At 39.5% G+C, this 20,827-nt stretch overlaps 1 protein-coding gene across 1 annotated transcript in view; it reads left to right on the top strand.

Moving 5' to 3' along the window:
• The first annotated feature begins 5,806 nt into the window (after positions 1 to 5,806).
• mrpl23 (mitochondrial ribosomal protein L23) overlaps positions 5,807 to 20,827 on the top strand; it is a 44,825-nt gene continuing 29,804 nt past the window's right edge. The window contains exons 1-3 of the mRNA XM_088299555.1: positions 5,807 to 5,986; positions 7,969 to 8,091; positions 19,068 to 19,150. Coding sequence (XP_088155681.1) covers positions 5,967 to 5,986; positions 7,969 to 8,091; positions 19,068 to 19,150 — 226 coding nt within the window. The 5' untranslated portion in view covers positions 5,807 to 5,966. The remainder of the gene's footprint in view (positions 5,987 to 7,968; positions 8,092 to 19,067; positions 19,151 to 20,827) is intronic.

Raw genomic sequence — 20,827 nt, 5'->3', positions numbered from 1 at the left:
CGTGGCCGCGCACGATCCGTGCGCTCTGCGTGCGTAAAGGGTGTGCAGTCCAAGCACTGGAGATAGGGGTGCGTGGTCTCAGGCGTCATGAGGAAATTGACACGTGTGGACATTTTCCATAACTTAGCCACAGTTGATCTTGTGGCATTCCACATGTACTTGGAAAGCAGAGAAGGATGTCAGCCTGACAAAAATATGTCAGCGCTGAAATTCAGACTAGTGGCGCAGTCAACTAATTAGTACGGATATATTGTGTCATGTGGTACAACAAATAACACGCACAAAGGATGACGATTGAAGGTCTTGATTGATTAACAATAATTAGTATGCCTTAGTTTTAGACAATGGGATTTTATGCACAAGACTATCTTTCTAACTATTTATCGTTCTATGTATCAAGTTTTCGTTTGTGGAGGATGCGCACGCAATACATAAATAAAACAGACATTTGTCCAGTCAGTCAAATTATAACAGCAAATATGCACCTATAATGAGGTGAACTAACATTAAAATTGCACGTTCAAATTAAATGTCTGGATGTAACGTAGCAACAAACACAATGAAAGGGAGCAAATATTTTTTTATAGGCAGCATGCTGTTTAGACTACACACACTGTAATATTAACAATGGAGCTGAAATAACTTTGCGTTCACGATCAAACAATGTTTGACAAGAGAGTTGTTGTGTGGGTCTGGTTTTGTATTTGTAAGACACTTGAGGGCAACAATGTTGTTTATGTGTGCCTCAAAGCGGGCAGTGGAAATGTGGTTGGTCCAAGGTGCCAATCGTTAGCAATCAGACTGTCACTGTCCATTGTGTCTGGAATCCTAGCGTCAACATGGTGCCACTGAACCACACTTTGACACATGCTGCTCGACAATGTATGGGTCCCTTAAATCAGTGCACATGTAGTCGCTGTGCAGTGCACAAGCTTACACATCTTAAGTGCTTTTTGCGCATTCCACAAACACAATGACGTAACTCAGACTCACTTTGACTTCTCTTTTTATTATCATAATGTCAAGGATAATAATATGAATACTACTTGTAAAAAGAACACTGGGGCTTTAGCAATGTTGTTATGTTTGTAGGTTAAGGTCTTCCACGGTGCCACACACCAGATGTCCGAAGAGGTGCTGGCTGACATACCCTGAAGATCAAATGCTCTTGTCCCTGTTTATGTATGTCAGACCCCCCCTCAGCTCCTAATCCATCACATAACTCTGTCAGGGCCATGAGACAGGATAATGCATTCAAGTATGTTTGCCTGCTCAAGTTCAACATGGGTAGTGCAGCGGTCAGGCTCCTGGGTTAGAGGTCAGGCTTATGACTTCAACGGAACATCCGGGGAGGGGGAGGGGGCGGTTAGGGGGTGGAGGTGATGTCTGAATTTACACCCCATCCAGCACCCCCCTCCCCCACCCATTTCCATCCCTTGTAGCTATAAATACGCAGAGGACTGTTGAGTGGCATGCATCCACTCCCTTAGAGTGTGAACACGGTGCATGAAAAAAAGAGGAATCGCTCCTGAACTGGCTATATCTCCTACCACTTAACTAGTGATGATAGCAGAGGAGCAAGGGCTAAATGATAGTGTGTGAAAGAGTTTCACTTACTGTGTGTGACGATGTTTGTACAAATCTTAGCTGTGCCGAAAACATTCTAACCTCACAATACTGGCATTTAACATATTCAGTTTGCAAGATTCTTTAAGATGCTGTAATTTGGTAGCATGTATATATTAAACAATGACATTACATTACCCTAATAAACATTTTTTTTATCCAAAATGGGCCTTTTTAAAGGACCCGTGCCATCTAAATCATTTTTTGCACCTAATAATCTGAATTGATATACAAAACACAATTGAGTGGCCAACACTCAGCTTTTTCTGCCCATGAAGGCACACTTGTGTTGCTAAAACTGAATGGAGATCAACTGACTTGTTCACTGATTTCAGATTGGAAACTAGCCTCAGTCATTGCCCCAAGAAACATACACAGGAGCTTTTCAACAGAGGATAAGAAACCAATTTCTGTCCCAAAAATGATCACGAGCTCCCTTAGCACAGTTGTGCTGTCCATGGGCCAAATAACATATTGAAGTAAGAGACTTATGACTGGGACGCAGACTGGTAGTGGCTCGTTGCTGCAAGAGGGTAAAAGTGATGGCAAGTGTCTTCCACAGTTATTCAGGGCATTAATCAAGTCATTTGCAAATTCTCAATTTAAGTTATTACTGTTAAAACTGTTATTAGTGTTAAAGGACTTTAGCTTCAATATGTTGTGCATATTGTCTAAATATTTTTTTCAGAGCCTGATCCTTCATTATTCATGCATACACATGGTCTGATGATCCAAATTCGTTCGCAGAATATGTACAAAATAAGGTACAAAGATATTGATGAATCATCATACATGAGTACAGAGCAGCTATCTGCAACTGAATCAGAGAAACCCTGATGTATGAATGAATATTAAAAAAAAAAAAAAAGGCATGTGATTTGTCCTAGGCAAATTGAAGTTGCCAAAATCTGTTCTTGAGACTTGAAGGGGCTTCAGGGGAATCACTCAAACAGGAGGGCTCACTATTCACTGCAACCTTTCCATCTACATGTCTGGATCTTTAATTTACAACTTCCCTTTATTTTCTCTACAGGATATTCAATACCAACAATTTGTCCCAGGCTGCCTTTAAGATGGGAAGTTTCCAAGCGCCCACTCTCGACGGAGCTGTGGACCGGACTGTTTCCGTTTATCCACTTCTCTCACTTTCTCCCTCTTTGTCCAGTCTTAAAAACAGCCGCTTTCCAATGCCCCAGACCTGAACCGGTGCTCTGTCACACACACACACAGATTAGAGGTGTAAGTAAAGTTTTCATTTTTCCACTTCCTTGCTGAACACTGCAGTGCTTAACTATTTAATTGGAACGAGCACAAGCCGAATGATCGTCACTCTCTCACTTACCATACAGTACGTGTTTGCAGTGCGAGAGACCGTACGTGCATGTGTTTTAAGGCGTCACATACTCTGCCCTTTATCAGGCCGTTAAACAAATTATGACACCTGCAATACTGACCCCTCAGCAAAAACATTTAAAATGGAAGCAAATTCCAAAGTAACGAGAGCGGTACTCCTGTTTCAGGACTTAAAAAAAAACAACAAAAAAAACGGTCATTTAGAACACATTATGTAGCTTTGTGGTTCGCTCAGCAAAAATGAAGCTTTAATTATTTAGGCTCTGTTATACTTTACATTATTAACTCAATGCCATCTAGTTGTTTTATTTCAACAGTATATTATTAGGCATTGCTCCACGTCCAGCACTTTGTATACAGCGATGGTTGTTTCAAAGTGCTCTATAAATAAAGTTGAGTTGAGTGGTGAGGCCATTATGAAACAGGTGAAGGAGACCTTTGCTGAAATGCAGGTGGAAGATCAAAATGAAATGTCCGCTATGTTGATGATACCACAATGAATGCATGATCAAAAGTAGAAACAAACAGAAGCTCTGGAGCGATATAGTACAGGCAGATTTTTTTCAACACATAAAATCCGCTAAACTTGCAAAATGATGCATCCAAGCAAAGTCTTCCTTGTCACAAATGGAACCAACCAAGAAGACAACGTCAAAAAACCTACATGGCCAAAAACGGATGCAGACAGTAAAAAACCTCAGATTCATGCTGGATAAGCATTTGCACGTGATGCCACCAGGCAGCGTATTGACGTGTGGAAGGCAGGAGAGATTTGCCTGGTGGAAATCTATGAAGAGCATTGCCTTGTACGGTGGGGAAAGACTGACAAAGAAACAAAATGACAAGAGGAAGATGAAGACCTTTGAGATGTGCGTATGGGGCAGAATGCTGCAGGTGATTTGGAAGAACAATAAAACCAATGTTTGGGTATGCCGAAGAGTAGAAGTAACCAAGAGCACACAGTTCTTACAGGACAATGGCAAAACCGGAGCAGAAGCAGCATGACCAATGAAAACCTTTCCTGGTGGAGGTAAATAAACCTGCTGACAACATGCAGTATTTTTTTTTTTTTAAAACAAGTTATGCAGTTCATCTGGATTGAATTTGTCCAAAAAATCAATGTTAAGATGGCCTTTGCCTCTCCTAATAAATCTAAATAATGAAGCTTCATACACATGTACACATGTATCCTCAAGGTATTGGGGATATTCCAAATATCAGCTCATGTCCCAAGAGAGCAGAGAATTTGTCTGAAAATTTTGCTGCTTGCTGGAGACCAGTCCTGGTTGTTCCGCTTGCTTCTTGCTCAGCATCAGTCAGAATAGTCTCCAACTCACAATGTCACAAAAAAACAAGGATGGATGTTACTGTATATATTGAACAGGTGAGGACAGAAACGCAAACTATCACATACAAAACCTGATGATTTCCTCTTTGTCCATCCGATTTTTGTCCAACGTTTTTCCCAGTCACTTTTGTATCAGCTACTGACACGTAGCATAACTGCCTTGAGAAAGTTTGCAACAAACAAACAATAGTCTGTCATCCCAGATAGCAGCGTGTGGTTTATTTTAAGGGTCCATTCCATATGCCAACCACCTTCTGTGAGACAAGTGGGACACAGTCTCCCTCTGCTGCTCCTTTAGGGCTGCACGTACTGAGTGATGAAGAGCATGTGCCAGCGTTAAATTGTTAGCTATTCTTAAAATACATGACCTCTGATGTTCACCATTCAGGGCATCATATTAGCAAGTCCAAATGTATTATCCAAAAATACATGGTGTTGTATGATATGGTAATGTGAATAGCAAATAATTGAAAAAATTGTACAAAAAATGTCTCTGAGGGGAAAAAGAGAACAAAATAAGATCTCAAACACTAACGTGAATTTCAAGAGCTGTTCTGGAATTAGAGGAGATTAATTAATTATCACAATCAATTATTACAAATTAAATATGTTTTAAGTTATTCTAAATGTGTAAGTGTCTTTTACTCCTTTTGTTATTATTAATTTTGTAATTATAATTGTCAGATTTTCACTTTATGTACAGGACTTTGTATGCGGCTATGGTTGTTTTTAAAGTGTTCTACAAATAAAGTTGAGTTGAGTTAAATAGTAATATTATACTCAAAATAATGTCTCCCAACTTGCAATGCTATGTACCGTACTAAATTATTTTTCCATGACATCATCAAGCCAATTGCACTGATCAACAGAACACCCAAGTCTAACAACTCACTATATTTATTTTTTTCGTTAATTTATTTATTCTGTTGGCCGTTATGGAGTGTGTCACCCAAACCAAGAGAACCCATAAAAGATACATTACTATCAACATTTTGCATTTTTTTATTATGCATGCAATGTTTGGTCTTGACCCGTAAATAAACATAGGTAGCCAACACAAAATGTACTCTTGAGTTCATTCACATATTTGCAACCATATACTTGCAAAATTATTTTACTGAAATTAGAATTAAATCAAATGGAACTTCCCTTATTCGATGATAAGGGATTTAGGTATGTATTTGAGGGTTCCCAAGTATCCGGAACCGCTGATTGGGCCAAACGGTAAAAATAGACAATATACAATAATACAAACATCTCCTAAAGAGTTGGACTGACCGAATGAAATTGTTTGATTGTTGATTACCTGCGTTTTTTGAAAACTCAACAATTGCAAAATTAAACGTGTTTTTAGAAATGTTGGTGCCTACATCCCCTTGGACCGCTTTCTTGAGTATGAGTATTTATGACACAAACAAATACATAAACACTGACTTGGGTAAAATGAACAAGGTTTGACGTGGGAAGGCATCCCAACGTTACAATGTAACCTTGCATTAGCGAATGCGCCTGTGCGGATTAGTGCGCATGCGCAGTGAGTTTGTTCCGGGAAGTACGCGCACATGTCCTGCTGAAACAACCTTGGCAAGCCCACAAAACTATTTGACAAGCCTATGTAACACAACAGACAACAACAAGGATGCCAGTAACGAGACTACTGTAAGTTATTGCTTTCTGTACTATTTCGTTTAGAAACACGCTTGAATATGGTTTGAATACGGACTTGGTTTTAAGTCGTCTCCATCTTAAGCAATTTGTGATATATGACGCTAGCATCACCATTTTAGAGCTTTACCAGACTCACGTTGGATTTTACGCACACACTGTGCTAATTTCGTGTTTTTGTGTTGTCTTTGTGTGAGGTAAGGCGAGGTCTTGCGTACTGAAGATCGAAACAAAACAACATTTTGCATCACTTGTGTTAGCCTGCTATGCTAAAAACAAGCAGTACCCAAACGTAGCAGTGGCTGTGCTGCAGGTCACAATCGCTTATAAAAGAAGATGCATCCATCTGCTGTAAATATGTTTAGGGAATTGGGTTCCGCACAAAGATAAATAATTTAGTTGTCTTGTTTGCAAATAAAGTGTTGTCCTAGAATCATTTGATCCGTTTCTGTTGTGTGTCCTTTAAATTGTAGTTTGCCATTGTGGCCACAATTATTGTTTTGCGGAACCTGTGCAATTTTGTCCCAGCCTCGTCAACTACATGGAACATGGGTGCACTACCCATCATAAGCATGATCCACTTTATGACCCATCCAACCATCATCTGAGTCGCTTTTCCTCACTAGGGTCAGAGGGTTGCTGGAACTTATCCCAACTGTCTTTGGGCAGTGGCCGGGGTACACCCTGGACTGGTTGCCAGCCAATCGCAGGGCACACATAGACCATCCCTGCTCCCCCGAACACCTCGCAACAATTTAGAGTGTTCAGTCAACCTACCATGCATGTCATGAGAATGTTGGAGGAAACCTGAGTTCCCGGAGAAAACCCACACAGGTACGGGGAGAAATTGCAAACTCTACACAGGAAGGCTGGAGCAGGAATCAAACCCTGCATCTCTGCACCGTGAGGCCATCGTGCTAACCGGTCGTCCACCGTGCCGCTCACTTAATAACCTACACCGTTAATTCCCAACCACTGTGCCATGGCACATAAGACGTGTTTAGATGTGTCGTGGGAAATTATCCATTTCACTTATATATTTCATGGAAGTAATGTAATTATGATGTGATAATGAGTTTTTGTTCATCCATGCCTCCGACGTGGTATGACAGATACAACAATTAAACTAGATGGCAGAAGGTACAATGGTATGGTCTGAAATGTGTGCCACCAAGAACTGAATCTGACTAATTTATATTTGATTTTGAATCTCTAAATTTGAATAAGTGCATTGAAAATTTTAATCAGAATAACATACATTTTTCATTTGTTTAATTTGAATCTTGGGCAGCACAGTGGGTGACTGATTAGCACACCTGCCTCACAGTTCAGAGATGCAGGATTCCATTCCAGGCTCTGCCCTGACTGTGTGGAGTTTGCAGGTTCTCCCCGTGACTGCGTGGGTTTTCTACGGCTACTTCGGTTTTCTCCCAAATACCCAAGACATGTGGACGGTTGATTGGCTGCTCTAAATTATATCTAAGTGTGATTGTGAGTGTGAATGGTTCAGAGGTGCAGGGTTTGATTCCGGTTACGGCCTTCCTGTGTGTTCAATGTGTCCCTAGGTTTGATTGTGAATGTGAATGGTTGTCTGTCTTTGTGTGCCCTGCGATTCATCAGAATGCACCCTGCCTACTGCCTGTAGATGGCTGGGATAGGATGCAGCACGCCTGTGGCCCTTGTGAGGTGAAACGACTCAGATAATACACCCCAAATTGGTTGCCAGCCAATCACAGGGCACACAAAGACAGACAACCGTTCACATTCACAATCAAACCTAGGGACACATTGAACACACAGGAAGGCCGTAACGCGAATTGAACCCTGCACCTCTGAACTCTGAGGCCATCGTGCTCGGTCATGCTTGGCTCAAGTGGGGTACCCCCTGGACTGGTCATCAGCCAATCACACCATTTAAAATGTAAATTTTCCATTCCAGGAAGCTTTTAAAATAATTGATATTGTTCTGTTTCTAGATATCCTTTTTACCAGCTGGGTAACCCCCAGCTAAGACTCTTCAGACCAAACTGGTTCTTGACGCTGGTGAGGCCTGGAAAAGAGCAGCCCCCTGACACTGCCCAGTTCCGCATCCCAATGGAGTAAGTCTTACAGCTTACTACTTTCAACTCCATTCGGCATTAGACCAGGTTACATGTTTTCATATATATTCATAGCTGGGGTCCAAAAACTTTGAATATTGTGGGACAGTCCAATTATGTCAATAATTTGTTTCAAAAAGTGAAATATGTCTATTATATTATATTACGATTAATGAAAAATGTCAAGCCTTTTTTTTCAATTTTCTTGAGTCTGGCAGAAAAACAAAAAAAATCCAGCATTTCACAAAATTAGAGCATCGTGAGAGGGTGAAAAATTGTCGGCTCGCCCGTGTCCCAATCCCAATTAATGCAAAACACCTGTCGAGGTTTTCTTCAGCCTTTGGTCTCAGTCTGGCTGAGCAGGCTTTTTAGAGGGAAACTGAGGACGTGCAAAAAAAAAAAAAAACAAACAAATTTCTCAGTTAAGGTTTGGGGCGCCATGTCATTTGTTGGTGTGTGTGTCTTTGATCATACCCAAAGTCAAAGCAGCTGTCTATCACGAAATCTTTGAACACTTCAATGCTTCTTGCGGACGATGAGGTTTTTGAAGACAATTTTATTTTTCAGCAGTATTCAACATCTGCTTATAAAGCCAAAACTACCAATATCTGGTTTAATAGCTTGCAAACTTGCCTTTCTTGAATCATATTGAAAAGTTATGGGTATTGTCAAGGAGGCCAATATAAAAGCATCTTGGGCTACAGTAAGACCTGAATTGTGCCAAAGGCTGATCGCCTTCATGCATGCCACCTTGACGTTGTCAATTGTCTATGTTGGGATCTTGAGGCGTAGAAATAAGCTGTGGGGCGATTTTGTTTTGTTAACTAACTGTTAACATTTAGTACATACTTTATCTCTTTGAATGTGAAGTATGTCCTTGCACCACAGCATAAAAATGACTCCAATCCGTCATTGATGCTCATTCCAGCGCCGTTGTACACTTAAAGCTACAACCCGGAAGTGAAAGTCTTGCGTTCTCCCCCTAAAGTAATATTGTGTTATTTTGAAATTATTATTATTATTTAGAAATAATGTCATCTCGTTGCACACTTGAGTACAATGACAATAAAAGGATTTCTGATTCTGATTCTGATAAATTTTAACTAGTGGTGCAAGGGATCACATAAGTCACAGTTCGGATTGGATCACGCATTTTGAATTAAAGTATCAGATAGTTTTTCAGATTAAAAAAAAATAGTACTTTGAATTCTTTTATTTTATGATTTTATTTTTCAAGTTTTATTTAGCTCTTTTTTTCCACAATGACAAAGACCTCAAAGCAATTTAAAGCACATTCCCTTGGTTTAATCATGGAGAGTGCATTACATTGCAATCTAGGTCCACAATATTGAAAAATGCATTTAAAAAAAAAAAAAAGTAAGCTAAGGAGCAGCTGTTGACCTACCAGCGGGGCACTTGTTGCTAATGCTAATTGCTATCTTCCTACCACTAACACCGTAGACTAAGGCTGTTGCATTGGCATCAATGACTCTATTATTTGGATACCATTATTTTGAAATTAGCCTTTGCGGAGGTGGCCTTTCCGTTGAGTATGTTCCCTTGACATGTCTGTTTGAATGACGGTGTTGGGACAAGATACAGAAAAAAATCATGTATTATTAATTTCCATTCTCGTTTCACCCCGAGTTGTCAAAATGCTGCCATACATGTGACTTATGTGATCCATGAGAGTTTTCAACTTCCTCTGCTGCTATTATAGTGAATGCGGACTACTCATGTAGCGTTAATGTGAACGTCCACAGTTTTGTTTCTTTTCCACAAACTATACCACGGATTTTGCCCGGCTTGAATGATGGTGCTTGATCCGTACGCATCACGGATCAAAGAGGATCCGTTGCACCACTAGTTATAATGCAATACTATAGCAAAATTTTGCAATAATTCTTTGTGTTATATTGCAAAGTATTGCGTTATATTGCAATGTTAAATATTCTCGTGATATTCCCTGGCAGGCTCCGTAGGTCCATGTTGCTTCTCATACATTGACAAACAACCAACAGAACCTAACAACTGTCATAATACAAGAAAGAAAACTCGAACCTCCAACGCTACAATCAGTGGATTATTTTGTTGTGTGTTTTGTGATCCTTTCACATTGAAGGCCAAAATGTTTTGACATGACTGCACTTTGCATCATGGCCACAAGGTGGTATGACAACCTTAATAACTGAAGTCAAAAGCACCAGTCAGCTGTCCAGAATTCTTTCAGCGCCTTTTGGTCCTCGTTATTAAGTTGTGCTGCAATGACTTGTGAATGGCTTACACAGGCAGTATAGTGGAAGATTAAGTCCAAACTATTTGTTGGGCTTTACGACTGTCTACCAGATGTCACACTTTTGTCACCTTTATGGGCGCCAATATTAACATCAACAGCGTAAAGGTCATTCTTTGGAATATGCTGTTCTGCCTTGACTTAACCTTCCAATAATATACATCTACATTACATATATTGTAGTTTACCTTTATTGGGTTTGGTTTAATCCTAAATATATAATATAATTCCAAAATAAATACGCTCTTCATAAGGTTTTTGTTTTTTTTATCTTTTACTCATATCATTTTAGGAGATGTTGACTACACTTAATAAACTTGTTTGTAAGTTGTAATTTACACTGTGGGACTCCACGGCGATATGTTGCACTTATTCCTAATGTTTATTAAAATTTTCTGTCCATTTTATGTCATTAAGGCATCACATCAAGCTGTCTGTCCTCTTGTCTTTATACACACATTTACCTATTTAATCATCCATTCCACACATTGGTAGCAAGTCATTATAGTTTTACTGTCATGAAATGCAAGACAAGATTGTTGTTGTCAAGTAGTTTCTGATTATTTCTGTGAGCCAAGGTCACTGAGGTCAGCAGAACTGAGAGGTCCAAAGTCTGTGCTGGGGGGAAAAAATAGAAGATTAAGAAGGGTCTCTGATGGGTTTTTGACTGTAATCTGTTCATCCAGGTGCTTGGCCTCCTACTAATGTGACTCTTGTCTCTTGTCTGCCGAATTCCAAGAATCCTTATATAATTTTGTGTGATTGTGTGATTGCGTGTGTGTACCAGGTGGACACAAATGTGTTTGTGTATCCTTTGTATTTGGAGAGAAGTTTGGCAAAATGCTGATGGGTAAAATGCAATAATACACATGACTTGGGATACGTTGAATTATTGATGGAAGCATGACCGTATGTGACCACTTCTCACTGTATGAGAACAAGCTTTGTGTGAAAATGTGTAGTGCTTGGATAAACATAGATACATTCTGCTAGAACACATGCCAAACTCCAGCTCTCAAGGCCCACTCTCCTCCATGTTTCGGATTCAAACGATCAGCTCATCAGCAAACTCTGCAGGTGCTTGTTAATCTGATCATTTGAATCAGGTGTGTTGGAGGAGGAAAATATCTTCAACTTGGGGGAGAATGGTGCTCGAGGACCGGCATTCTAAATTTGACCGTCATTTGACAAAAATGATGCATCTCAAGTTGCACAACATGCAATCTTTTTCCCTTTTTCTTATCTTGATACAGTGTTTAACTTAATTTTCCACCTGTGAGACTTTTTTCATGTTTTATCTTTGCATTTAAATGTACTGCCTGTATAGTTAATTAAGACTTATGATGAAACTAACTTTTTGAATAACGTACACAAAAACCTGAGGTGGAAAACATAGTGACACTTCAAATATCAACTCCAGAATTATTTGTAAGTTATTACGTCAATAAAAGCTGTTGTTAGGCATATTTAGCGTAGGCAATGTTCTTGCATCTAAATTGTAATGTTGAACAACTGTTAATGAGAATGTTGGTGTTCTCAGGCATTTAAAACAATGTGGCCTTTGTATCAAAAGCCGCTTTCACACGTTCGCAGCAACCTTGAATTTATATGGATGATTCCTCAAAGGGGCTACTTTTGAGAGGAAAACATGTCCAAACTACTCTTGTTACTCTCCTCCTGTATGACAAACCTTTGTGCAATATTTCCAAAACAGACAACGATCTGAGGATTTACCCCATTTTTTAAGCGTGTGTTTTTACAAGAACAAGCACGCACGTTAATTGTTTTTTAATTTTTTAAGGGGGTATTTATCCATTAGAAAAGCCCTTTTTTTAACTTCCATCAAGCGTAAAAGTGCAAAGGCTTATTGTTCTCTCTGGAGTTATTCAGTTGGGATGTTCATTATTTAGAGCATATTTAGGGCTGCTTTTTTTATATACGTTATCTTACAAAGCAACTAAAACCAGTTTGTCTTGGGTACTTTCTGTGCCAGACACCTGGGTTGTCCTACCACTGAGACGTATTTCTTTGTCTTTGTCTTGTTCTTAAACCATTGTGTTGTCAGCATTTTTCCTTCACTCTTGAGGGAACATCATCAGATTTCTAGGTTTCCTCCCACCACCCTTATTCACAATTTATTACACTCACCTGGCATGGTTAAAGACACATACACACAACCCAGAAAAATAATGCTGAACAGGATGTTCAGTCTACTTCTCAGTCACATTTGATGCAACTATGCTGACTAATAACTATGAAACCGGACCATGCTGTGGTTTCTCGTTGTAATCTGACTTGAGAAAACCGAGCCTTCCTAACAGCAGACACCATTGTCTGGCATCTGTACAATACTGTACCTGTTGAATCAAACGATGCCGCTATCACCGTAGTGATCACTTCTTGTTTGTGTTCCACTTTAGAAATGCACAAGTGAAGTTGGAAACCGCGTTCATGCTAATTATGCTCTATTTGTCATGAGAGTCAACTGAACAAACAACTTCATGCTGACTTTTTAGACTGACTCTTTGTGCACAACATCAGATCTTTTCTGACTTGGCATACTCATTCATTAAGCTCAACAATATTTGCTGAAAATTAAATTTAACCCCCCTGTTTTCTGTGTGCAGTTTTTCGTCTTTGACGAAGCAGCAACATGGAAACCTCAAGATCGAAATTCTAATTGAATATCTATTTTGGGACTTGCTAAATTACTGCCAGCCAAACTCATGTCCTTTGTTTAAGAGGAAGTATACTTGTTACCACAGGTATACTCTTCCTCGTATTTTGTTGACTGACTTTGTACTTAATGCCAAGAATTTTAAAGCCTTTTGAGATATATTCTATTAGAGTGCATCTTGACTTGTTTCAAACTTGCCAAGATACAGACCATCTCTGTATTGTGACTGCTACCGTCCACTCTTTGATCTATTTTTGTGCTTTTGTCAGAGCAAACCCCAAACCATAAATGTAATCCTTCACATGCTGCTCTTTATATTCTCAACTTCTCAGCTGTCCTTTCTCTTGTCTAGTCTCAGATTTCTCACTGGCTGTCTCTCTAGACAAAGTCTACTATTATCATTTTGATGCTTGGTGTTGAGCAATTTTTGGACAAGTATTGTCTAGTAGATGGGAGTGTTGAATTAGCGAGTGTGCTTATCTCCACCTAAACCTCACCACAGAGCAGAATGACAATGAGTGTCGTCTTTATTTGGCCTTTCATCTGTGCAGGAAACCACTCTCCTGTTTCGTTCCTACTACTAAACCACTGTCACGTGTTTCACTTTAATATTAAACTGTGTGCATTAATTGTATTTTATGTGATGATCTATTTGCATTTCATCATGAGTTAGATGTGAAATATTATCCTTGAGCCTTCTAGTAATTCAAAATGTATGATAGTCATCACTCATTTGAAGACATTTACTACATTTACACATTATAATATTATACAAATATATGCAGTACTTATATGAATTATATTACTCTAAGATGTTACTATAGTATCATGGAAAGTTAAGGATTTATTCAGAACGTAGTTTTCCATTGTTTATGCTGCAGCCCCAAAACTGATTATAATTGCCTACATTAATGCCTTAAAAACTTTTGATACCTTTCAACACACGTCACAACATTTGCAAACGCCTGCACATTAACACACAGCGGAAATTCAAACTCCACAACAACATACATCCGCAATCTTAAATGTGAAGACGAGTGTGCCGTTTGGTTATTCAAAATGCATCAAAGTAGAGTGCTAGAAATGCGCTCCAGAGCCTGTATCCTACTGAATGGCAATGGTTTGCAAGGTTAGCGAATGTTGAGTTCTCATCAGAGTTCGTTTAGGGTCACAAATGTTTGCCAGATGTTTAGCAATGGTTTTAGTGTTTTTGAACATGTTCAAAATTACCTTGAGACAAGTCTTCACAACTTTGAACGAACCCTGACAAAAAAAAGAAAAAAAATTAACATTCACTTCACAGACATTGTCAAACCTTGATTGTTCAGGTGGACACGGGCTTTGGCACTCCAACTGGGGACACGGTGCATCCGGTGCGTCAGCCAGTACAGATAGAAACAGTTCAAGCACAAGCTGATGATAGCTTACAGTTGGCTGCCTTTGGAAATTAATGGGAGAGGAGCGTGAGTTGTGTTAGTGCGTCAGAGTGAATTTCCGAATTTGCCCTAGATTTGCTTGCGCGCTACTCGCGCGCCGACAGGGTAGCCACGTTGACAGGGGCCACTTTCTTTCTAAGGAAATGCATGGCTATTGAAAATAAGTTGGAACGTGCTCATTTGTCAATCGATTTTCTCGTGGTCTACCAAAACGTGCTGCTGTCACTGCAGTATATGTGGGAAGATAAGACAAGACAAAAAAAAACATGTCCTTACCTATGAAAGCTTTTCTTTTTTTGATGGGATTTCAAAGAAGGGTACAATATGTTTGGATGCTTGCATTGATCGCTAAATGAGCTGCCTCTTTAAGTTAATAATGACAGAGCGGTGGCTTTTCATTCCTCCTTCTCGGCTGAGCAGCAAGGGGAGGTGTGAGCAGTAACAGGGAGGAAGGACGAACAGAACACCAGCAAAATACAATACAATACAATAAATACAATTTTATTTATATAGCGCATTTCACAACAGCTGGAGCTGTGACAAAGGGCTTTCCATATGCCGTCATATAAATTCGCAGGTAATTAGAACACAAATCAAAACACATTCACACATTTACAATAGATACCAGAATAATAGCAGAACAGCGACAGTCTCATGTTGAGTAGAAAGCTAAAGAGTAAAAATGTGTCTTCAAACGGGTTTTAAAAATGGTATAGATGATTTTAGCTATAAAAAACAAAATACAAAATAACGGCATCCAGTGACTTACTTAGGCAAATTAATACCAAAGAAATATGTTTTAGAAGCCCAGAAAGTAATTGCGTGTGGGCCTCTAATGTCCTTCTTGTTCAGGGCTTGACATGCGTCATTAAGTTTAAATGTTTATGTTCACGTGAAGACAGCATGTTTAGTCCGTTGGTTGGATAGTCGCTGATGACACCGTGACCCCTCAAATCCAATCTGCACACGCTTTCGCAAAACCTTCTTCTCTGAAGTGTAGGCTTGAAGCATACATTTATTTGGCTGCCTGCGATCTACTGTTGTAATCAGACTAAAAATGGCCAGAAGGCAATTTACTCTTTAATGAAACATGTTTATCTTTGTGTGCCTTCAATGTTTATTTTGTATAAACTAATATAATGTAGTTGTTTGAAGAGTGTAGTGATTCGTGCATGTACAGTGGCACATGTGGCTGCTGCGGGGTTAAGATGCAGTCAGAAGTTGGGTAGACAAAGTGTGCTATTTAATAATTTCGGATAAAATTAAAAAAAAAAATTTTTTGCTTGGTTAATGAACAATTATGAACGCACAAGACAACACATTCACTTAACACGGAAAAGATAGTCAACATTTAAGACGATTCCAAACGTATCTCTGTATATTTTGAAGTGGAACGATCTGACTTTGGTTGATGAGCTCACATCTTTTAAATGAAAACGTTTTTCCGATGCAAACTTTTTTTATTATTAAAAAAGAGACTGGTTCAGCTGGCATTTGAGAGAAGCGATGTGAACCAGGCAAGTGGATAGACATCACTGCCCTCATCGCAGTCATATACAGTATAGAAAAATTCCCAGTATGCCGTTTCTTCTCTTCTTAGCCATGTTTAATTTATTCATTGGCCCCCATAGAATATGTATTTTATAACGCTTAATGTAGAGTGTGTGTGTATGTGAGCGTGTGCCCGCATTGTATCTGCAAATTTTAATTTAAAAGATGTGAGTTTATTGAATCATTCGATTTTAAAATATACCCCCCGCCCCAGATTATTTTGGATGAACTTTCACATTTTTCAAATACTTTCAATGTTTTTTTACATTTATTTATAATGAATGCGTACTGTTTCGGTCAATTTAGTTTATAATTGTATTAACTGTCCTTGTCATCCTATGCCATCAAATATGCCTCGTTCCTGTTGTGTACTTTTTGGGCTCTGCCCTTTCACCTACCTTGTGCTTTCAGAGCACAGGTGTAATTAGACCGCCCTAAACTCCTTGGAACTGATACTCTTAATCTTCTTGGCACGTTGTGAGTAAGTCCACCTTTTAGAAACACCCAGAAGCTTGAAAGGTCAAGCGGTGGATAAATTTCATCTGTGATTGTCTGTCAGAAGAATGCAGGTTAATCTGTATATATGGCAGAATAGTGGACCAATCAAAAATAATCTACTGTTATGCTCCAAATACTGCCAAATAATCTCAGATGAGCCCAAACAAAGACATATTTTTCTCGTTTCTGCCCATATTTAATCAATGAGCTCACCATTTTTTGCGCCACTTGATATTCAATTTAAAAGGAACAAAAGGAATTTTACCATTATACTGTATACTGATAAAGAGTTCCCAACGGTCTCAATAACATGTCTGTCATATACTTGTGTCAAAATACCCCAAGGATCAAGAATTAACACATTTCACACACATTATTTATTGACTTGCTGAAAGGAACCATTTTGAGGGGGCAGCCATGCTCATTGTGCCGTGTAATGCTGACTATTCAGGGCTTTTGTTTTAACTTTCTAGAGGCAACAACATTGAATTTTCATATTTTGCAGAGTCATTTGAATGATTATATATCGAATCGTATATTGCAAATTGATATGCCACAATGCCCGATAGAGTTCTGCGCTCACACTTGAGGCTTCATTTACTCAAAGTTTTCACTGCAAAATGGCTCTCAAAATGGCACATAAGTGTGAAAAGTAATCTACTAGCCGGGTAAACCGAGCAGTTTGATTTGCTCGCAGGAGTATATCGTTGCTCTCCTGTGAAAAATACACATGTCCAATTTTGTTATTTAAAAAAAAATGTTGACATTAATGGGTTGTCTGTTATGCAAAAAACCCATTAATGTAAAAATAAATAAATTGACAAAAATGAACAGAAGTGTTTTTCACAGAACAGCAACTATATGCAAATGGATTAATTTAACACGGACAATGTGATCTATCAAACCTGATAGCTATGACTAGTTTTGCATCTTTAAATACCATCTCTGAAAGACAGGTGCAAATGGTCATGCACAGCGGTGCCAGGGTCGACCTCAAATATATCTAAATTGGCGTGACGGCAATGGAATTTTGAATGCTCTAAAGGTTGACTTGCAACCAGTCAAGGCATATCATCTATGACAAAATTCCTTTCAACTCTGTATTTCCTTGCATCTGAGTCATTTCAGCACACGGTAACATTTGTCACTAGTCTATGTAACTTAAGTTTTCGAATGTGCTGTTCAACAATTTAAATACAGTATTACAGTATTAATCCAGGATGGGCAGACACATCCAGTTTCCATGTACACAGAATTAGTTAATTGAAACAAAACGTGGTGCCTATGCTGCTGCTTACTCTCCGAAATTATTGCAATGATAGTTTTTCTTTCTAACTCAGTGATATGTTTGATTGCCTGTTCCACTAAGACTTATAATTTCTTCACTTCAAACTTAATTTGCGCTTGCAAAGCTGATATACCAATAAAACAAAGCAATCCATTATCTGAACGGGTTTATCCTCACGAGGGTCGTGGGCGTGCTGGAGCCTATCACTGCTGTCTTGGGGCAGTCGGCGGAGTACACCCTGAACTGGTAGCTAGCCAATCGCAGAAGAACTAAACCCTCTTTTAAATACAGCACCGTCTATCATTTTTACACACATTGGCAACAACGTTTGCAGGATTTCAGTAAAACATCTCAATCTTAGTAGCTCAACACACACACACACACACACACCCCCCCCCACACACACACACACCTCAGTGTGCAGTCTGTTAGTTCCCTTGCACATGAATGAGAGCTGCAGCCAAGGCTCCCTTGACGGTCACCCGGTGAGACGGTTTCCTCATTATACAGGATAAGCAATTGCTTGTCCAGCATGGAACTCACAAGCTCAACCTGAATTTGAAGGAGTCTTTGCATTCACAGAATCTTTTTTTGTGCCTCTCCTAATATTGTTCCAACATTTTAAGACATTGTGTTGTATCCTAGTGAAATTCAGGCATACACATTATCCCACTCAATCAAAGAAGCGTGTAATGTGATAGAAGATGCCATATCCGAGGTACTTATGTTAGACCACAGCGTCACTATAAAGCACTTTGTCAGACGCATTTGGGAAGTGCTCTCTACCAGGCTAATCAAATTCGCTAAATTGATTAGCAGTTAAAAGCCTTTCTTCCTCTGGTCAAAGCAGTACGTTTCAAATGCTGCCCAGTGGGTTAGCAGGAGCTTGAATGGTCTAGCACATTGGCTGATGCCAGGCCTGCTTCCTGTATAGGATTTCATTGCACTCGATCAATACACACAGAGTGCTAATTGGGTGAGGACGGACACTCACCTTTGTATTCTCCTGGCTTTTTCTGCCGCAAAGGGATAAAATCTGAATTATAGCGTTTGTTCGATGATGGCGCCTTCTTTTCAGTACAAGAAGGAAATAGAAATGTCTGAGCATTGATTATTTCTCTACAGCAACATTAAACACTGTAAAAATGCCTTAAATAACCCATGTTTTCTTCTCCCTTCCGGAACCTGTCTGCGGGGGTTTCTCCCCTCTCTTGGGTTGGCATGTGTGGGCAGAATGACAAAATATGATGTAAAAAACTACCTGGAGAAGATATACAACGTTCCAGTGGGAGAAGTCCGCACCAGGATACAATTTGGTACGTGTCTTTTCGCTTCATTCAAACCTAATACATCTTAGAGAAATACTGTCTGAAATTCACACTGTCTCGAGATGACCTACTCTGTACTGATTTAGGTCTGTTAAAAAAGATGTGATATCTCTGGAATTATTTTATTCTAGAAATATTGCATTTGGTGAAAGATGCATACTTCCTCAAAATTAAACTCCATCCATCCATCCATGATGTGGTAATGTTGGCTTCTTGAAGCCGTGATTTCCAACTTTCACTGGAGTGGTTGGGATGAAAATCAACACCTGCAAATCTGAGACCACGTGCTCCTGCCGCAACTGGAGGAGTTTAATTATCTTGGGGTCTTGTTCACTAATGATGGGAGCTTGACACAGAGAGCGTTTGCAGCCAGTCAAGCCGCTGCGCCTCTTGGTTGAGAGGAGCCATGAGAGGTGGCTCGGGTATCTGATTAGGGTGCCTCCATGACACCTCCCTGGTGAGGAGTTCCTCAGAGAGCAAAATCTGTAATTCCTTGCTGAAGCTGTTGCTACCTCTACCCGACCGCAGATAAGCGGTAGACGATGGATGGATGCATGGATGGATGGATGATACAAATATTGAATGAAAGTTGTAAGTCGAAACAATCGATCAAGCTTGCGACATGAGGCTAACCCGGATTTGTGCCCCTATTTTCAGTGCATTGTGTACTTAATACAGTTTTTCCTTGGATCAGCATAAAATAATGTTTATGTAATGAAGGTGTTTAGTCTGGAACTGAAAATGCACCTTTGGGCCATTTCTGGTAGCTGTAATTTAGAAATTTTTATCGGGTAGTCTGAAGGTAGATGGTGGCACGACAGCAGTGTGGTAGCTTGACTGAATGCCCTTGTGAAAAGGTAAATGTCGAACCTTGTCTAATCTTAGCAATATTCTGGAAGGGACCGCCTCACTTTTCCAAAATTGTGAGGTTGTCGTTCTGGCACTTACTTCCATCTTTTCAGAGAACTTCTGGGGCTCATGCAGAGTTTCTTGGTCACCCTTCTTACAAAGGGTCTTCTACCTCGATTGCTCAGTGTGGCCATGCAACCACCTCTAGGAATAGTCATGGTTGTTCCAAAGTTCTGCCATTTAAGAATTATAGAAGCCACTGTGCTCTTAGGAACATGAGTAAGTACAGCGGAAAATTATTTGCAACCTTGCCCAGTTCTGTGCCTTGCCACAATATTGTCTCTGAGCTCTTCCAGGCAGTCACTTTAACCCCATGGATTGTTTTATACTATATACTTTGTCAGCCTTTCCAAGTCATGTCCTGCATTTGAATTGAACACAGATGGATTCACATCACACATATTACTGTGAGGTTTATACTGTATGTTTGTGTGTGTGTGTGTGTCTGTATACGTGTGTGTTTGCGTATATATACAATATTTGTATATTAAAGATGATGGGGAGAATGATAGTTGAATATCGAATACAAGTCAAACAGTTACAGTTCTTGTGTGTTTACATTTTTGTAGTTTTTACTTTTTACTGATGGTAGATTCCTTAGGGGTCATTGTATTTATTTATTCATTTATTTTTTTAAAGCTGCAACATGAAAACACTAAACGTGATTGTACGTTATACGTTTTGGATGTGCTGTAACTCTTTCATTCCTATACCCAAGTTGGTCGACCCCTTTGCAGGTCTGCGTACTCCTAATGC

The sequence above is a fragment of the Idiotropiscis lumnitzeri genome, chromosome 6 (assembly GCF_059441095.1).
Source record: "Idiotropiscis lumnitzeri isolate Australia: NSW breed Sydney's pygmy pipehorse chromosome 6, RoL_Ilum_1.0, whole genome shotgun sequence".
In the NCBI taxonomy this organism is placed as follows: domain Eukaryota; kingdom Metazoa; phylum Chordata; class Actinopteri; order Syngnathiformes; family Syngnathidae; genus Idiotropiscis; species Idiotropiscis lumnitzeri.
Note: the sequence above shows the minus strand (reverse complement) of the source record. Positions and strands in the feature narration are given on the sequence as shown.